General features: G+C 37.3%; 1 protein-coding gene across 1 annotated transcript in view; it reads left to right on the top strand.

The window, feature by feature from the left end:
* LOC126185084 (uncharacterized) overlaps positions 1-12821 on the top strand; it is a 71114-nt gene extending 58293 nt beyond the window's left edge. Inside the window, exon 3 of the mRNA XM_049927872.1 lies at positions 8336-12821. Coding sequence (XP_049783829.1) covers positions 8336-8382 — 47 coding nt within the window. The 3' untranslated portion in view covers positions 8383-12821. The remainder of the gene's footprint in view (positions 1-8335) is intronic.
* Positions 12822-20192: the final 7371 nt, after the last annotated feature.

The raw sequence follows: 20192 nt of genomic DNA, 5'->3' as shown, positions 1-20192 counted from the left end.
AGACATTCATGTGAATTTATAAAACACAACAAATTATTAACAGTTATGGAAGATTGTAAGCATACTTACTATTGAAAAAGATCCATTACCAAATTTCAGATCAGGTGAAACAGACCAAGACTACAGAGAAGTGGCCATCCGCAAGGCAGTATCTTTGTTCTCATATCAGTTATGAAACCTATTCCTTCTCATGGCAGATTATTTATGTTGACAGTCAAGGATTTACAGAACAAGAGAACAAAAACTGAGAACAACAAAGGCAATCTCTCAGAATTTTTAAACTTAAACCATAAATGTAACGTGATCATTCAGCAGTAACACAGGAATTTGATTAGATATCTTACTATATCATTTGACAGAGTACTTATTATCAGAATATATTTGAACAATATTGGATGATGCTCTTACCAATCTTCTGAATAAAATAATCAGTATTACAGTGTAAAAGTAAATGTACAATGTGTGTGCAACTAAAACTCAGAAACGAGTCCCAGTACAATCAAGGGAGTTACATGATGTGGTAGCTCTCTATCCCCCATTCATGTAGCAGGTTTCTGTTTTTACCTGAAAAGCATGTTTTTGAAGATAGAAGGGCTGGGAAATTTCGATCTTTAGAAATTTCTGGAACACTTGAGAGTATTAGATGTTCCACAATGATCTGAAATGTTCAGCAATAGTCTGGAACATTTAGGAAGATTGCAGAATGTTCAGGAACATCGCAGATCGTTGTGGAACATTTTAGAACACACTCAAATGTTGTGGAGAGTTCTGGAACATTGTGGACCATTTAAAGCCTTTTTGGTATGTTCTGGAATTCTCCATTGGTGGGGCCACCCTTTGGTGGGTGTATATGAGGCAAGACCCTTTGTGGGTTTGAATGCCAGTTTATTGTCAGTGATGAAGGCAAATTTAGGTTACCAACGAATGATAATGAGCACTGTGATAAGCAGAGAAACCGAAGAACAACGAAATGAATAGATTGAAGAATCAAAAATTGTGACACAATCTTACAGTAAAAGCCTGTAAACTCAAGCCAGCCATGAAAATATCACACTACAAGAAGTGTGGATGAGGACAAGTAAACAGTGGAAGCTAACGGATGAAACATTCCACTACAACCTGACAAAAGAATATAACAAACACAGCACATAGTAATTGGAAGAATGGATAACATCTGCCAATTTTACAACATGAAAAAATTCAGTAGAGGATCACCAGGATTCTGTTGCATGAATTGAAAAATTCGATTACCACCACTTGATGCACATCTGCAGGAATTTTTACATTACATGACCGGGCAAACTCCAGAATCAAAACTTTTTTTAAAAAATATAAAAGCATACAACATCTGCTTCGTAATGACTTCTTTTGGTGTCACTTTGATCAACACTAGCATAGATCAAATCCGTTAAGTTTGTTTCCAGCCATAAACAAATCTATAACAACATGGGATCATCAGTACCACTACCGAATGAAACCATAAATTTCTACAAGTATATTTCATCAGAAATGAAGAAACAGAAATTAACGATGCACAAGTATCAGAGGATTGAGGCGAGTAGTAGTCAAAGATGCACAGAGGGCACAAGTACAGTCAAGTGGTTCACGTATTCAAAGCAGCACTAGACCTAATGATTTGTGATATTTGTAAAGTTATAATTCAAGCCAATAAAAGACCACCTGGAGAAAACAGATGTTGATTTAATGTACCTAACAGACAAGGTAGCCATTGTAATTGTGAACAATGAAAACACTGTGACATAACTGTACAACGAAGAAGGGAAGGACTAAAATGCATTGCAGACACACACTGTTTGTATTGATGCCCTCTAATATCGATAAATATTTCTGCATTGAGAGGACGGATATCATTTTAGTTTGAAACAAATCCAACTTGAAACAGACCTAGAAACAAGTCATTTCCAAGAAATTCTATGCTTACCACTTAATGATCAGAAACAGTGAAACATACAGTCACATTCTCAACTCTCTTAGTTTATTCAAACAATTTCCAGTAGATATGTATGCAAAAATAGAAGCGGGACAGATGCTTTACGTATGACTGAATCAGAAGAAATGCATATGAAGAATACATTCACCTTAGAGACCTGATCATAAATGACAGAAACGTTGATGACATTAGAACAATGGTAATCTTACCCTCGTCACATGTAGGAAGTCTGAGACACATGCACGGGTACGGTCAAGATGCCATGACCAACATAAAAAAAAAATATGGACAACCTGACCCCTTCGTAACATTCACATGCTACTCGGTGTGGCCAGAATTCGAAGAACAACTAAAATACAGACAAGCCCCAATGCATTGGCATGACCTAATATTCTGAGATTTCCAATGAAAACAAATGAGATTTGTTGAAGTCGTCACAAAATACCACATCTTTGGAACTGTTAGATGCTGGACATACACAGTCAAATGACAAAAACTAAGGCTGCCTCATTCACACAATCTCATACGGCTACATGACAGAATTCATCCCATAGATATTGACAAAATCATCCAACCTGAATTTCCAAATCCACAAGAAGAACTGGAACTGTATTACATAGTAGCGAAAAATGTGATTCATGGGCCATTAAATGCCAATTTGCCATGTATGAGTGATGTAAAATGTACAAAAAAATACGCAAAACTTTACTTGGACAGCATACAAGCTGGAGTTGATGGCAATTCCAAAGACAGATGATGATCACCAAAAAAGTGTGGCTTCACAGCAAAAATATGAAAAAGAAGGCAGTGAGGAACTGGAAACAGATAATCAGTGGGTAGTACCATATCATACACTAATTTTCAAAATGTTCTAAACACACACAAATGTAGACTACTGGAAGTCAGTGAAATCCATCAAATATGTCTGTAAGTATGTGAACAAAGGCAGTGACATGATGTATTTAAAATAGCCAGAGACCGTGAACTCGTGTACCTAATGGGAAGATACATCAACAGTAACGAAGCATTGTGGCAGATTTTCGGTTTTCCCATTCATGAACGCAAACCAACTGCGCAACATGTAGCAATACGTTTGGAGAATGGACAGAGTTTATTCACAAGACACCGCTAGAAAAATTGCAAGTGAAACATCTCAGAACACATTAACAGCTTTTTAGCAAGTGTGCCAAACAGATTCATTTGTGAAAACATTACTATATCTCGATATCCCTAAACATTATAGGTGGTACACAACAAGAAAGATCTTCCATTGATGAAAACAGTGAATTCCTGTAGATGATAAAGGAATCTTGAAAATGGGTGTACTAGGTAGAGTATACACCGTACATCTGAGCAATGCTGAATGTTTATATCTCCGGATGTTGCTAAATTAAATACGGGGCCCACCAAGTTTCACAGATCTCTAGTCTGTTGACGGTTACTTATGCCAGATGTACAGAGAAGCATGCAAACACTTAGTACTACCGGAAAACGACAACCACTGGGAATTAACACTGCAAGAAGCCTTAACTGCAGCCTCGGCTGAACAAATGAGACTTATTCACCATAATTCTAACAACATGTAACCTATCAAATCCAAAACAGCTATGGGACGCCTTCAAAGAGGGTATGGGTGATGACATACTGTACCAAATCTGGAAAAACTCCTTCTGAAATGACCATTAAATTCAGTGAAGACATCTTAAATGAAACACTCATTCGTGTGGAAGATAATTGTTTAGAGAGAAACAACCAGACCGTAGTAAAACTTGGGATGCAAGCACCACAAAAAGATGCTATCAGTGTGCTAAACTTTGAAATTACAAAGGAAAACGCTAAATCATCAACAAACTATGTCAATACATTGTTCACAGCACACCACTCCTCAATGACAATAAAGAGTAAATTTACAATCATTGACAACAGTCCTGGTGGAATTATTCCCTTGGACGCACCAAGCGGCACTGGGAAATCATTTCTTATAAATCTATTGCTAGCGGAAACATGTGCTAAACACCACATTGCAACTTGCATCATCCAGCACAGTAGCCGTGCGTATGGAATGATGAAGAACTATCCATTCCGCCCTACAACTATTATTGAATACAGCTGAAGAACAATTCCTGGTATGTAAAATTTCAAGATTGTCTGGATGGAGTGAACTTCTAAAGAGAGAATATCCAAATGGATTGAAACAATGGTAAACTCTGAAGTAAGTGTGAACTTCCCTACGGAATTTCTGAGCTCTTTGTGGGTACCAGGAATGCCATTACACTGCCTTTGACTTAAAATTGGATCCCTGATCAAACTACTCGGAAATCTGAACTCACTAAAGCTATGTAATGGAACAAGTATGATTGTAAAACAGCTGTCGAATAACATCATCGAAGCAAAACTTGACGGAAAGTACAGAGGACACACTCTGTTTATCCTCAGGATACCACTAATCTCCACTAAAGTGTCATTCCCATTTAAAAGACTGCAATTTCCTATGAAATTAACCGACAATTTTCAAATTAAGAAAGCACAAGAACAAACATTAGAATATTGTGGCATCAACCTTAAAGACTCCTGCTTCTCTCACTGTCAACTACACATAGCTTGCTCTCAAGTAAGAAATTTGAAAAATTTGTACATATATGCCCCAGATAACAAAATGAAAAATGTTGCTTATAAACAAATATTGTAAGTCGTTAGAATACGTTCTGCATAAAAGGTTTTACCACTTATACTTTAAAAAGTTTTGTAAATAGTTAGAATATGTTTTCAGTAATTTTTTTTTACTTACAATATGTTTTCAATAATTTTTTTTACGTTGTATAATTTAAAGTTTATCCTTTTACTCAAGCGACCAGTTAATCTCATATGCTATCAATGGCATGGGCAATGCTGGGTACCTCCAACTAGTTAGTTTCTGAAGGAGAATAAGAACCAGTACTTTACATTTAATTATTGTTATACTCTATTGCTTTGATGAAGTATGTGCCACACCAAACTGGTGACATTGTATCTATGCAAAGGACGAAGATGCTACTTGAAGTGAGTCATATTTTGTCATCACTGGATATTTAAGGCCTACACCAGGTTAACTCCTACTGCAATGAAAAGGGAAAAAAGCAGTTGAAGTCCACAAAATCCAGAGCAATATTCATCACCCGCTGGATGGGCAACAGCCTCCTGTGAAAAGAACCTCGTCTAGATGATGTGCCTTACTGCTGGAACTGTGAGCACTCCCATAACAACCAGTCCGAAGAAATAGTTTGCCTGAATTCAAAGTATTAACAAGAGAATGGAGTACACCAACAGACTACTTTCTGAATTCAGTCAGATTATGACTACTTAAAAAACCATGGCCAGGAGAAAAGTTCAGTTGTGAAAGTGTAATGGTGAACAGATTGTGAAGCACCTTAAAAACTGCTCTGATTGTGCAGGTACAGTGAACGATTTGATTGACGCAAGAACGCGTGTCCCAGACACGGTCAAACTTGCTCTACTTTTCAGTTCATACAAACAATAGAAAATCCAGGATGGAATGTAACAATATTATGAAAAGGAAAGTTGCCACTCATCATATGGTGGAGATGCTGTGTCGCAGATAGACACAACAGAAAGGCTGTCACGACTAAAGCTTTGGGCCAGTAAGGTCTTCCTCAAAAATACGCCCCCCCCCCCCCACCACACACACACACACACACACACACACACACACACACACACACAATGTGGCTACAGTTGCCTGATCTTGCAAGGATCTTGTTACCATCTTTAATATAATGTAAGGATGCTTCAATCATTTGGCAGGAGCTAAAATATTGAATGATGACTATACCAAATTTGGATGTGCGCTGTCTGAAACAAGTCACATTGATGTCGTTCAATTAGTCTTTAAAAATTCATATACTGGTTACAAAATATCAAGGGGATCTTGTTACCATCTTTAATGTAATGTAACGTAATGTAACATCACAGGACATTTTTGGATAAATTGTTTTCTGACTAATGATGAGAGGAAGAATTATGATAATGCCTTTTCCTGTCTGTCCAATCCTGATGAAAACATACAGAATAAAAGGTGGACATTGACAGTCATTAGCATTTAAATGTTGAATTAAAAATTCTGCTGCTGCACCAGTTTGGAAAGTACATCGTCCATTGTGATTTTATTCTGGAAAAAGATTTTATCAGTTCGTGATGATGACGTGCACATGTGCATAACCCTCCCCCACATACACTCCTGCCCCATATCTCTCTCTCTCTCTCTCTCTCTCTCTCTCTCTCTCTCTCTCTCTCTCCCTCCCAAACAGTAATTGCATAGTATTTCTAATAACCAATCATATCAGCCTTGGGATATCATAATTTTTTCAAAGACAGTGTAGTGGCACACACAATATTATAAGTAATAAAAATAATAGAGTTACAGGAAGGTTCAGTTGTACAACGGTTTTGTATGATAGTTCATTGTTCAGAAACATGCCATTCAGAGATCATTGGCTGTAAAATGATGAGAAAATTGTTTCCTTATTCCTGTGCTGTTAGGAAAAAAGTCACTGGCAGCAACTTACATTAGCGTTTGGTGGATTAGTGAACACTTTCCCATGTATTTTAATGTTTTGAAACAGTTAAATTTTGGGTATAATCTCAATCTGCTGGGTTAAAATTATGGAAACTTCCTGTATTTGTGTAAATGGCATTAACAGGTAGCAGTAAGAAAACTGAGAACTGCAAGGCTTTCTTTCTGTATGGATATCAGGTGTGAAATAAATTGTAAAGAATCGTAATCTGGTTGTATTTTATTTTTTATGCTAATGGGGAAACATTCATTCAATTCATGAAACCTGGCTTGATGAAATGAAGCTTCTCATGTTTAGCAGTTCATGATATAGTAATAGAAGACACTTAAGGTTACCTTGTGAAAGTATCAGTGTGCCAAATAACTGCGCAATGAAGGAAATCACCGTATCTGATATTTAACAAAAAAGTGTTGAATTTAGAAATGTACCAAGAAGTAATTCTAACCTCTCCCATTATAGTAAAAAGGCAGTGCAAAATGAGAAAGAGGATTGGCACCAAAGAAAATTTAATTATTTATGGTGAATGGGTTGTAGGAAGAGGAGAATATACAGGAATTTGAGAAGTAACAGATAAAACTTGATTATCTCAGCCAAGTCGAGTTAGTTATGGAGGTTGGTTAGTCATCGCTATATCTGAAATACTGTGATTGGCTATAAGGTAGGAAAGTATGAATGTGGTTGATAAATATTTTGAGGTCCATGGCTTACATTATTGTTAGTTTTAATGTGAACATGGCATGTGTATTTTCCTGATCACACACATTTGCTGCAGCCAAATATGTGGTAATTTGAAATTGTGGTCTTACAAGGTATTTTGTGTTTTTTACAGAAAAAGTCTTTTGTTTCATACTAAATAATATTTCCCCGAGTCTAATTTCCTTCAGAAGATAGAAGCTTGATGTGATCTTATGTATGAATAGCTTTCATAAATTTGCCTCCTTGGTCAAAAATGAAGTTGTATTTCATCGTTAAAGCTATGGTTGTTGTCTTAGTGGCCCCTTATTAGTTAGAGGTTCCGCACAGCTGAGAGAGAAGCATTGCCAGCGGACAGAAACAATAACAGACTTTCCAAATAAACACAGAACTACTTCGCCAGACAACATGTGACAATGTTCCACCAATCGGAACTCCTATGACTCGTGTAGCACTCCGCCGACCTGGCTCTATAAGCACGCTTAGACCGGCAGTGTTAGTGTTTACCAACTGCTAGGAACAGCTCCAGCCAGCACTTATGCTGGCCCTAGCATAGTATTCATTCGCCGTAGCATTGTAGTAGCACGTCGTATTTTGTAGAGTAGATTTTGGTCAGTATTTTCTTCCATTGTCTTGTTTCCTTAACTGGACTGCCACCACAAGAGTTGTGGGCTTTTCTGATTGTTCCTTGCGTTTAAAACTTAGTGTATGCCAAGAAGGCATTTTTCTTTAATTGTAGTAAGTTGTGTTCAAATAGACTGTTAATTCTTTCCTGCCGACTGCAGGACACTACAGTTATGCTATGACTTTGCAAGCTTTACTGTCATCAGTTTCATTTAGTGTTGCAAAATGTTACTAAATTGTCATCTCAGTGGGCAGCCTAATGTTATGTTTAGTTAATCCATACCAAAGGAAGATAAAATTCAAATCATACAAGTAGTGCAAATGTACAGGATTGCATGAGAACCAGAGTATTTTAATTTATTCTTAATATTTCACTAGCCTTACGAAAGTTGGTGTGATGCTGTTTGCTGTTACAGTTAGTGTACTGTATCATGGACTTACTGTGCTTTGTATTTGAATAATGCAAATTTGAACAAAGTACTTGCATTTCTTTCAGGTCGCCCATTCATAACAGACCTTGAGAGAGACATCCACAACAACTAATCCAGTAATCTGGGATTGTGATGAGTTCTACATGAGAAGAAATCAGTTAACAGATGTGTGTTTCATTCTCTGTGTGTGTGTGTGTGTGTGTGTGTGTGTGTGTGTGTGTGTGTGTGTGTGTGTGTGTGTGTCGTGATGGCATGTGTGCCTAATGTGTCATATCTATGTTACTGAAATGTAGTTTCTCTGCAATATTTTGTTTCCTATTTGTGATATCATAATTTATAATCTTATTTTACCTGTTACAGTATTAAAAATGGACTATTCACTGTATGTGTTAAGTATTGTGTAAAACTGATTACAGTGAAAAGTGCAACAGCAAGGAATTTATTAGATAACACATTAGTGAAGGTATTTAGTACCTGCACTACAACATGGTACAAATTTTATTTTATGTGTTACGGTACAAATTTTGTGTTACATATTTACAAAGTTATCATTTCTTTGTGGTTGAACAATATTCACCATAATTTGAAACGTGATTTTGCATGTTGAAATTTATTAATGTTGACTTACATTCCAACTATTACAAGGTATGGGAAACGTTGCTTCTGTTCAGTTTCCATGATTCAGCCCAGAATATGTCTAGATGTTTATCCTGATTGTAAGTCTTTCAAGCCCACCAAGAGTTATGGGCTACTTGAGATGCACAGCCACACTGTCATATGGATGAGGGACCCACACTGATACCAAATGGATATTTCAATGTTAAATACTTTGTGTTCTTTTGTACTATGTAGTCCAGGAAAGAGAAATTTTCTGAGATTCGGTAAACACATGGATGCACATGAAGATTTATCAAAACCTGTAGAAGACTGGAATGTCAAATGTTTATTCTGAAGGAATTAACATGTCTAAGTTACTAGCAAATGTTGTATGCTTAATTCTGATAATTTTCCCTGGTATGCCAGTAGACAAACGTTTGAAAATGCAAGTTTAGGTAGAGTACAAAAAATTATGACACACTGAAAGTAATAACTGGTTTTAAGCTCATCAGCATCATAGAGCAAACTCTGAATATGGAGGTCTTTAATTAAGAAAACAGTCTTTTTAGATCTGGAAGGGTGGTGGAGTGGGTGTGGGGGGGTAGAAATATAAAAAATAAGCTGAGGAATGTGGCAGATAAACAAACAAAATCATTTATTTAATGGTCATGTGTTCTCCAAGAAAATTGCAAATCAACCTGCCTCTGCATAACTTGCTGCTTTCTCTTAATTTCTTAGTTATGTTCAGTTTGTCTTCTGTTTCTGTTTCATGCCTCTTTCCTGTTTGTAGTTTGCATTCAGTTGACACATGGGTGGACATGAAGATCGATCAAAATAATTTGATATACTTAATACAAATCTGCTGAAGCCTACTTTGCCAAAGATTTGTTTGGAGGAATTTGCATGTATAATTTACTGCATAATGTTCTGAGGCTCATTGTGATAATTTTTCCCGATGTACTAATAGGCAAAAAATTGAAATTCCAGCTAAGAATGTATTGAAGAAATGCTATAAGACACACAGAAAGTAATTATTCGTGCTATCTTCATCTTCAGCATCAGAAAACAAATTCTGACTATGAAGATCTGTAACTAAGAAATGTATTTCTTGTTGATTTGGATGGATAGTGGGAAAACAGTGGAGGTGGTGCGGTTGATGTGGAAAGAAGCAAGCTGAGAAATTGTGGGAAATCAAACAAAACACTTACTTAATAGGCATGTGTTTTCCGAGTAAGCTACTGGTGTATCTGCCTAACTAGCTGCCTTTTCTTAGTTTCTTTGTGATGTTCAGTTTGTCTTCAGCTTTTACTACATGTCTCTGTCATGCTCTTAGTTTTTCCTCACTTTAACTTTCCTGTTTGCCACCTTTTCTACCTGCCTTCACTAATATTATTTTCCCCTCTTCCAAAGAAAGTTTTTCTTGTCCTGACACTAAGTAATGGCATTGACTTTTGCTACCACATTCTTTATTGCATTTCAGGCAGTGCGTTTGTATATCCTTAATTTAGATCTTCCAAAGAGCTTACAGTAAATGGTTATTTTTACTGTTTACTACTATAAGACTGTTAACTGGCAAGTAGGGAAAATGTGTATGATATGTTACTTAACTTAATATGAAGCAAGAGTTCTGTGATTTTCTTCTATGTGCATGTGTTTGGCTTGTCACATGGGAACATACAACAGTTTCTTCTATTTTGTGTGTGTTATGTAAAATTTATGTAGTCAGTTGTACCTGTTTCAGTATTAAAATGAAGATATTTCTGTGTAACACGAGAAAAAAAAGAAAAAAAAGAAAAAGCAAACATGGTTATGACTATAGTAAGGAAAAGTGATGTACTCATGAGAAGACTGAGTTTATGTGTAAGCTGGGCATAAATGTCTAGGGCCATAGCAAAAGTTGGAAACCCAAACAGTCCTGTTGACGTTACGTTATCAGGAACTGTCAGATTTGTCAGAATACCAGAATAATTATACCATCTTGTTGTAATGTCAGCAACTGAAGATTTATTATGTATTTTGCTGTCAGATACAAGATGTAATCATGTGTTGTGTCTAAAGTAAAACCAGTTTTTTGCTCTTCATGCAAAACTTTCCTTCAGTATCATACTGTGTCTATGATGTCTGTAGTGTACATTGGTGTGTAGATACACTTGTTCTTTTACTCAGTGATCCTGTCTTTAAGTTTAATGATTTGTTTTTAGACCATTTACATACCGAAATGAAAAGAAATGCTACTGTAATATGCTCTTTCTTTTCTTTTTCTTTTTTTCCCCTTTTTAAGAACATACAAGGTAGTGTTAGCAACTGAATATTTACCCTGTGTTTAACTGTCAGATACGAGTTATACATGTGTTGTGTGTTAAAAGTAAACCCCAGTTTCATAACGAATTGTTGCTCGTCGTGCATAGCTTTTCGTCAGGATCATATTGTGTTTATGATAACTGTAGTGTACATTGGTGTGTAGATAAGCTTGCTCTTTTATTAAACTGATCCTGTCCTACATTTCATGATTTGTTTTTAAACTGTTTAATCTACAGAAATGAAAATAAATGTGACAGTAATATATTCTTTTCTTAACTGACAGTCATGCTTTGTGTAAAGAACATACAAGGTAATGTTAGCAACTGAATATTTACTCTGTGTTTAGCTGTCAGATACAAGATGTAATTGTGTGTTGTGTCTAAAGTAAAACCAGTTTTTTGCTCTTCATGCAAAACTTTCCTTCAGTATCATACTGTGCCCATGATGTCTGTAGTGTACATTGGTGTGTAGATAAGCTTGTTCTATTATTCATGTGATCCTGCCATATGTTTCATGATTTGTTTTCAGACTGTTTAACCTACTGAAATTAAGAGGAATATGACAGTAATATGCCCCTTTCTTTGCTGACAGTCATACTTTTTTTTTAAAAAAAAGAACATACAAGGTAATTTCAGCAACTGAATATTTACTCTGTGTTTAGTTGTCAGATACAAGAGATAAATGTTTTGTTATGTGTCAAAAGTGAAATCCAGTTCTGTAATGAATTGTCGCTCTTCACACACAACTATTCTTCGGGATCACACTGTTTCTATGATGTCTGTAGTGTACATTGGTGTGTAGATAAGCTTGTTCTTTTATTCAAATGATCCTGTCCTAAGTTTTATGATTTGTTTTTAGACTGTTTAACCTACAGAAATGAAAAGAAATGTGACAGTAATATATTCTTTTCTTAACTGACAGTCATGCTTTGTTTAAAGAACATACAAGATAATGTTAGCAACTGAATATTTCTCTGCATTTAGCTGTCAGATACAAGATGTAATTGTGTGTTGGGTCAAAAGTAAAACCCTTTTTGTAATGAATTGTTGCTCTTCATGCAGAAGTTTCGTCAGTGTCATAATGTGCCCATGATGTCTGTAGTGTGTACATTGGTGTGTAGATAAGCTTGTTCTTTTATTCAAGTGATCCTGCCCTATGTTTCATGATTTGTTTTCAGACTGTTTAACCTACTGAAATTAAGAGGAATATGACAGTAATATGCTCTTTTTTTGCTGACAGTCATGCTTTTTTAAAAAGAACATACAAGGTAATTTCAGCAACTGAATATTTACTCTGTGTTTAGTAGTCAGATACAAGAGATAAATGTTTTGTTATGTGTCAAAAGTGAAACCCAGTTTTGTAATGAATTGTTGCTCTTCATGCAAAACCGTTCTTCAGGATCACACTGTGTCTATGATATCTGTAGTGTAAATTGGTGTGTAGATAAGCTTGTTCTTTTATTCAAATGATCCTGTCCTCAGTTTTGTGATTTGTTTTTACACTGTTGTCTTCATTGGCTGTTGTTTTATGCTATTTGCAATTTATGATATGATGCTTTTTGTCTGGCATAATGGCCATATACATCATTTTATTGTCTGTACGTGTGTTATTAAATGTCTATAACCTATCGAAATAAAAGGAATGTGAATGTAATATGCTTTTTCCTTAACTGACAATCTTGCTGTTTTTAACGAATATACAAGGTACTTGATAATGAGGTAAGGGTGAAGAGTGATGAAGGTAAATCTATGGAATCACTCTAAGAGCACATTCAAAAAAGTGTTACTCTCAGATTAAATACTTGGACAATTTGATAGCAAGGTAAAACTTTCTCAACCTTGCAGTGAATGACAACTTTTTTTTTTAAAGGGCAAAATTGCACTTTGTTTTAAATTTGTTTCCTCTTAAGATCACTATAAGCTATCCAACGTTTTTCCAGTGTGTAGATTGCATGTGTAAAGTGTCATCCTTGACCCTGCAAAATACCCTCATGTAATGGGTAATGGTCGTATCTTTTCATTAGATTGAAAGTGTTTTTTTTTTTTTTTTAGACACACACACACACACTCCTCTCTCTCTCTCTCTCTCTCTCTCTCTCTCTCTCCAGATGTGGAAACAGGAAGTAGTTGGAGGGTGCCTAGACAAGTGTATTTCCACTCAGTTTTTCCCATTGTGAGAGTACGTTTGTGAGTAAGCACATTGTCTTGAAATGTGTATCTTTTCATCTATTACAATTTAGACCTCTCATCATGTATTTATTTTGTCCAGCTGTTACAGAACACTTGCTTAGTGTTGACCAGTTGTTGTTTATCCTGTGAAAGACAATATAAAAAATCTCATATATGTACCAGGAGACACTGTCCAAAATAAACATTTAGGTCTTCAATGTTTTCCATATGTTACTGATGGCAAATGTGGAGATGGTTCCCTTGAAAAGGAAAATGGTGACTTCTTGTTGCATTCAAGTTTGCACTCCACCTCTAAAGAGTCATGATTGGTGGGATATTAACCCCTAAATCACTTCTACCACCAACTTACGCTTACGCCTCTTCAGTAACAAATTAGCAAACAAAATCAGTTGTATTCCTTCTAAAACACACAAATATTCATTTTTGTATCTTCTATTGGACAGAATTAAACAATTGCAGGGCAGTGTCCCGCCAAAGTTTCCTCTCAGCTAGTTCTCCAAGCAAAAAGTACTGCAATCTTTGTTCTGATATGCCTGTGGTATTATCTGTTCTACACACCATCAATAGCTGATTGTCCAGTATCATATTGAACATTTTATTGATGTTTTCATCAACAATTGCAAATTTTAATTATCTTTCACATGGATCATCGTACATTGAAGTACAGTAGGCTTAAATTTGGCCACACATTTGCTAAGTGTTGAAAATGGATTAACAGGCTGTATAAAACCTCATCAATTTCCAACAGCAATAAACCATTGAAAATGAGGAAGCATTTGTGATAATGTGATATTCTAGTTTTTCCTTTGGAAAAAAACACAAAATGCAACTACTTTAAAAATAAGTAGAAATAAAACAGTTATACATATCGAAATGGTTCTCGACTTTCGTTATTGATAATGTATCAACATTTTAAAAGAATCATTGATTTCAAAGGCCTTTGTGTCAGCCAGAGAACTTTTCACTTGCACCTGGTAAAGTGGAAGGAGGATGTGTATGCTGGCAATGGGATTACATTTTTAGTTGTTTCAGACGCTGTTTATTATTTTTGTTATGTGAATGCTAAGTTTCAGACACAAAATCAAACAATGGAAAATCCAGGTATTAAGAAAAATATAGATTGGCACTCATCGTATCGAGGAAATGTTAAGTTGCAGACAGACACAACAAAAGACTGCAAGAACTCTTCAAGACCATGTGGTGCAACTGGCATAATAGAAAGAAACTCCAAATCTCTGTAATTTGTAACATAAAATTCATGTTTCATGATACAAAAAATAAAAAGCTTTTAAGCATTACCAAAGGTAAGGAACAGCATCAACAAATTTGACCATTGTAACTATGGTACACAGTCTAGGAGAAATGATGGGTCGTATAAATAAAAAAAAGAGAACATTCTGTGGTGAAGAATCTGAGCAAAAAAACATTCTGTGAGAAAGTTCTCTTCATATAAATAAAAAATTCAAAGCATTTTCTCTGATGAGGAGGTTCCTTCTCAGTACCTCCCCTCCTTGAGAAGGTTCTCGGTGTGCGTCTTTTGCCATATCTGGCACAGAACTCGTGCATAATGTTAAGTTTCATTCAGCTTGCTCAAACAGGTGAGCTGTTCAGTGTACATATAGGAAACTGCTCCACATTTAGATTTTGCTTTTATGTGCGCCAACAATTTATAAGACAATTACAGACACTTTACGAAAATATATTTTCTTGCAATGTTACCGAATTTTCGACTTGCACAAAACTTTTTTGTTATTGAAGTTAGGTGAACACATTACGCAAACGGTAATCTTAAGATTACATGACATTTCCATCTACTCCAAAATGGAACTGAGTCAGGGTTTGCTAATGCAAGATAATTTTCATTAAATACAACTCATAATGGTCTGCTCGTGCATCAAGGATGTAAGCAGTCATCTATGCAGTTCGTTATAAACCCAGCGATCTGTTTCCCGTAATAAACCTTTTAGTAATTTTTCTAAGCTGCCTACTTGTAACATAACAAAACATATGATTTATGCTTTTAGAAAAAAAAAGACAATGAACATCTGAAAAAGTCAATGACACGGTTGTCTGGTGTATAACAAAATCTTGTTGTACATCATTCTGAAAACCTTAGTCTGCTAAATAGCAACAAACATGTTTTAATTTTGACTCCATTTGAAAGGGTGCCCTCTCTTTGAAGATCTTCGGGAAGAAAAGTCATCAGTAAAATAATTTTTTATAGTTAAACCAGTATAAATTTCTACAGGTTCTCTCTTCACCATTTCTATGGGGGTACATAATTTTTTTTTATTACCAAGCAACATAAATTCTGCCATTTTCAAGAAAAAGAACTTGATACTACTAATCCTCGACAGAACTTACTCAGCTTGAAGTACGCTACAGAACTCGCTCCAAAAAATGGAGAATGTTGTCCACTTGTGAGAAGCTCCTCTAGTTTTATTCATATGAAGTCAGAGAAGGTTCTTGTTTCGGGCAGCTTCCCTCACACTAAGTACATTCTCGGGTGAAGAATATTCTCTGACTCACTTTATTAATGCAAACCTGAGAATGTTTTCAGAAATTTTGTGTACACAGTGTAGTCTCTATTTTATTGATATTACTCAATGAATGCATTACCACAGAAAGGACATGAAAATGCCCAGGAAACTATGACCGCGAGGACTTGGAAACTGCATCAGAACGTCTCTGATGATTAAAACACACACACACACACACTCTCTCTCTCTCTCTCTCTCTCTCTCTCTCTCTCTCTCTCTCTCTCTCTGTTGTACCCCATGCAGCCAGGCCTGAGGACACTACATTGAATGTACTGTTACAAGAACTACGTGCTCTGTTGCAGGCATATCACCAATGTTATAGACATATTTTTGTCAAAATGACCCATCGGAGAGATATTAGGAATTTTGAAGTAGTTCTTTTCTGGAAGATCCTTCAAGCTCCCTGAGTGGACGGGAACAAGCACACATCTCATATAGGATCCTGGTATGACCTATTATTGAGTACTGCTCAAGTGTTTGAAGTGTTTGGGATCCATACAAGGCATGATTGAAGGAAGACATCAAAGCAATTCAAAGGCAGGCTGTTAGATTTGTTACTAGTAGGTTCGAACAACATCCAAGTGTTTCGGAGATGCTTTGGGAACTCCAATGCAAATCCCTGGAGGGATGGCGGAGTTGTTTTTGAGGAATACCTGTTAGACAATTTAGAGCCAGAATTTGAAGCTGATTGCAGAGTGATTCTATTGCTGCCAACATACATTTAACATAAGGACCATGAAGATAAGATATGAGAAATTAGGGCTATCTGCGAGTGGAGCAGGAAAGGAAATGATTAGAAGTGGTACAGTGTAACCTCTGCCATGCATCAGACAGAGGCTTGTGGAGTATGTATGTAAATGTTTATCTCCTGCTCTCCATATCTATCCATCTCCTCCCTGTCTCTGTCCATCTCCTCCTCCTCTCCCCTCTGCCTGACCATTTGCTGCTCCCACCATTCTCTCTGTTTCTGGTTCTTTACCCCCACAGTATTTCCAGATAGTAACAACACTTCTGAAAAGGACAGATTTCTACTGACCCTAAACATGATACACTGAGTAGCAGACAGACACAAAGGAAAGACTATTACACACAGCTTTTGGCCAAAGCCTTCTTTAGCACACATGCACAAAAGCAGGCACACCTCATGCCATACATGACCACTATCTGTGGCCAGACTGCAACTGTTGCATTGAACGAAAGCAGCAATCTGGTGTGTGGCAGGGAAGGGGGAGGGATAGCAGGTGTGGATGGGGGGACAGAAGACCACCACCTGGTGGAGCATGCAGGGACTAGAAGGTGCCAGGACAAAGTTGCCGGGCTAAGGGGGAAACAGAGCTGAAAAGGAGAGGAGCAGAGAGGGGTAAAGTTGATGGGTACATTAGCAGAGACTGGAGAACAATGAGGCTTAGGGGATGTGAATTGTGAGGAAGTGATAGGACAGAGGGGCAGAAGCTTTTGGGTGGAGGGTGTGGGGCAGTAAGTTATTGAAGGTCAAGACTGGGATACTTTTGGGAGCAGAGAATATGCTATGATGATAGCTACCATCTGCGGGGTTATGAAAACCTCGTGGTGGTGGGGCGGATCCAGATGGCCCGGGTTGTGTGAAGCAGACATTGAAATCAAGCATGTTATGTTCAGCTGGATGTTGTGCCATAGGGTGGTCCACTTTGCTGTTGACCACAGTTTGGCAGTGGCTATTCATTCTGGTGGACAGCTGATTGGTCCAATGATTGCAGCAGAACTGGTATATGAGATGGCTACTTTAATTGGTGGCAAAGCCTCTGATGGTATAGGATGACAAGACTGTGACAGGACAGAAATAGGAAGTGCTGGGTGGGTGGATTGGACAAGTCTTGCACCCTGATCTTCTACAGTGTCTGGGATTGGGAGTGGGATAGATATGGACTAGGGTGTGATGCTTGGGTAGGCAATGGAACACCACTTCAGGAGGGACGGGAAGGATCTGGTGTAGGAGAATTCTCATTTCAGCGCAAACACTTGACGAAAGACGTGGTTCAGTTCCAGTCTGAGCAGTATTGGGTGCCAAAGGAGGTGCTTCAGTGTAGCTCGTTGTTGGGGGTGGTGGGAGCATTAGGGGTGTGTGGGGGTATGGCTCAGGAAATCTGTTTGCAGGCTAGGTGTGGGGGATTGTGCCTGTCTATGAAAGGCCTTTGTGAGACATTCAGCATACTGGGCAAGGGAGTTTTTGTAACTGCAAATACACATGGAAGCTGTTGAAATGCAGCTACAGCTGGTTCTTGATGGGTATAATGTGGATGGATATATGAAGGGAGGTATTGGAGAGGAGGAGGAGGAGGAGGAGGAAAGCAGATCAGAGAGTAGGTGTTGAGGTTGTGAAGGAATGTGAATAAGGTGTCTTGGACAGGAGTTCAGATTGTGAAGATATCATCAGTGAACCTTAACCAGACTAGGCATTTGGAGTTTTGGGAGGCTAGGAAAGTTTCCACAAGATGTTCCATAAAGAAGATGGCATAGTAGTGCCCATGGCTGAAATACGATTTGTTTGTTTACCTTCCCTTCAAAGGAGAAGTAGCAGTGTTAAGATAAAGTTAGTAAGGTGTATGAGAAATGAGGTTGTGGGTTTGGAATCTGAAGGACACTGGGAGACGTAGTGTTCAATAGTGGCAAGACCATGGGTATTAGGGATTTTGATATGTAGGGAATGACGAGTGGGAATCTAGGAGGTAAAGGGGTGGGAGTGGTAGAGAGTTGGAGAAGGAAGTGGTTGGTATCTTTGATGTGGAAGGCTAGCAGTGGCAGCTGATGCAATCTTTCATCTCTTCAGAATATTTCTGGAACAGGGAAAATATAGCATTTAATGTATTAGCAAGTGACATATTTAAACCTTCATCTAACACAATTTTTTACTCTGATACCAAAATATAAAAATTGACACACAAATGTAGTTCTTAATATTTTCTGCAGGCAAGACAGTAATATACAGAATAAAATTAAAACGATGTTCTTACTTTAATTAATGGATTTGTAAATGAAGTGCATTCTCCCCTCCTTCCTTTCAGCAAAGTGGTGAATTACAAGCTCATTAAAATTATGCACATTAGAAAGTGTATTTTCTATAGAGTACGAGTAGCAGCTTGTGTTATAGAAACAAACTGGACTGGAATAATAGCTACTGACAACTGACTGCTAAATGTTGTTAGCCACAACAAGATCGCAGACTTCCTTTCCAACATTTTTACGTGAGTCTACAAAAGGGAAGTGTTTTTGGCTGACAATTTCTTCACTTCCATTCCTGTTACCCCAATGATGATTGAGATCAAGAGAATTTCTTGTCAGTTGTATTGCTCACTTAAAATCAAAGACGTTCTTAAGAGCTTTCACATTATCAATATCTCTACATTGAAGCTGATTAAACAAAATGTCAGTGAGGCAGGACCTTATTGAAAAACTCAAGCCGAAAGAGAAACTATTGGTCATTGTTGAGAAGTTCCTGAAGTCCAGCTGCTTTCTTGGTTGTTGAGTAATCATTGCTACAATTGCCTTCAATGATCCCAAGCATTCAGCTATTTCTTTCTTACACTTAAATACAGTGTTTACTACCACTAGTAAAAATACTGTTTACACGATTCATTTTAAGCAGAAAACTAGCACATTAGTTACTCACTGTCACTCTTTCAAACAATCTGATTCACAATGGAACAACTAAAGTACTACCACAGGCACGGGACTACTTGTTTACTTTGCCTGCTTTGCACAGATGCTGTCCCAAGCAGACCTACACAATGCACTTCCACCACCCGACCCTTGAGTACCTCCACTCTTCCACAAACGTCCATTTTCTGCTTTTATACTGCTGGGACAGTTCACCGAGAGTCAGACAGTCAACCAATTCAAAAATCATTCATTATTCGCTTACAGGAGCAGATAGTCTACTCATTCTAAAAGCATTTATCATTCACGTGCAGGGGCTCGTGGTATACAAAAATTAAATGAGCCAGTTTGTGATACACTTTTCGTACATACTGCGACCTTTCATGTGGTGGATATTATTGAGAGGGTGCTGCCCTGGAGTGCTCTAGGAATATCTGCCACTGGAGGCTAGACTTTGAACAACTGGTTTTGTCTGTTTGCAACTCATTGTGTCATTTTTATGGTGAGTGGCAATCTGTCCTTTTCATAATTGTTGATATTCCAAGCTGGACTTCCCAAGTAGTAGGTAATGTGTGTACCAAGTTTGCTTGAGATCAGTCAAGTGATGTAGGAGGGGATGTGGAACTTGCAAACATACTGCATTCATTCATACTTACATACAT

The sequence above is a fragment of the Schistocerca cancellata genome, chromosome 4 (genome assembly GCF_023864275.1).
Source record: "Schistocerca cancellata isolate TAMUIC-IGC-003103 chromosome 4, iqSchCanc2.1, whole genome shotgun sequence".
NCBI classification, from domain to species: domain Eukaryota; kingdom Metazoa; phylum Arthropoda; class Insecta; order Orthoptera; family Acrididae; genus Schistocerca; species Schistocerca cancellata.
Note: the sequence above shows the minus strand (reverse complement) of the source record. Positions and strands in the feature narration are given on the sequence as shown.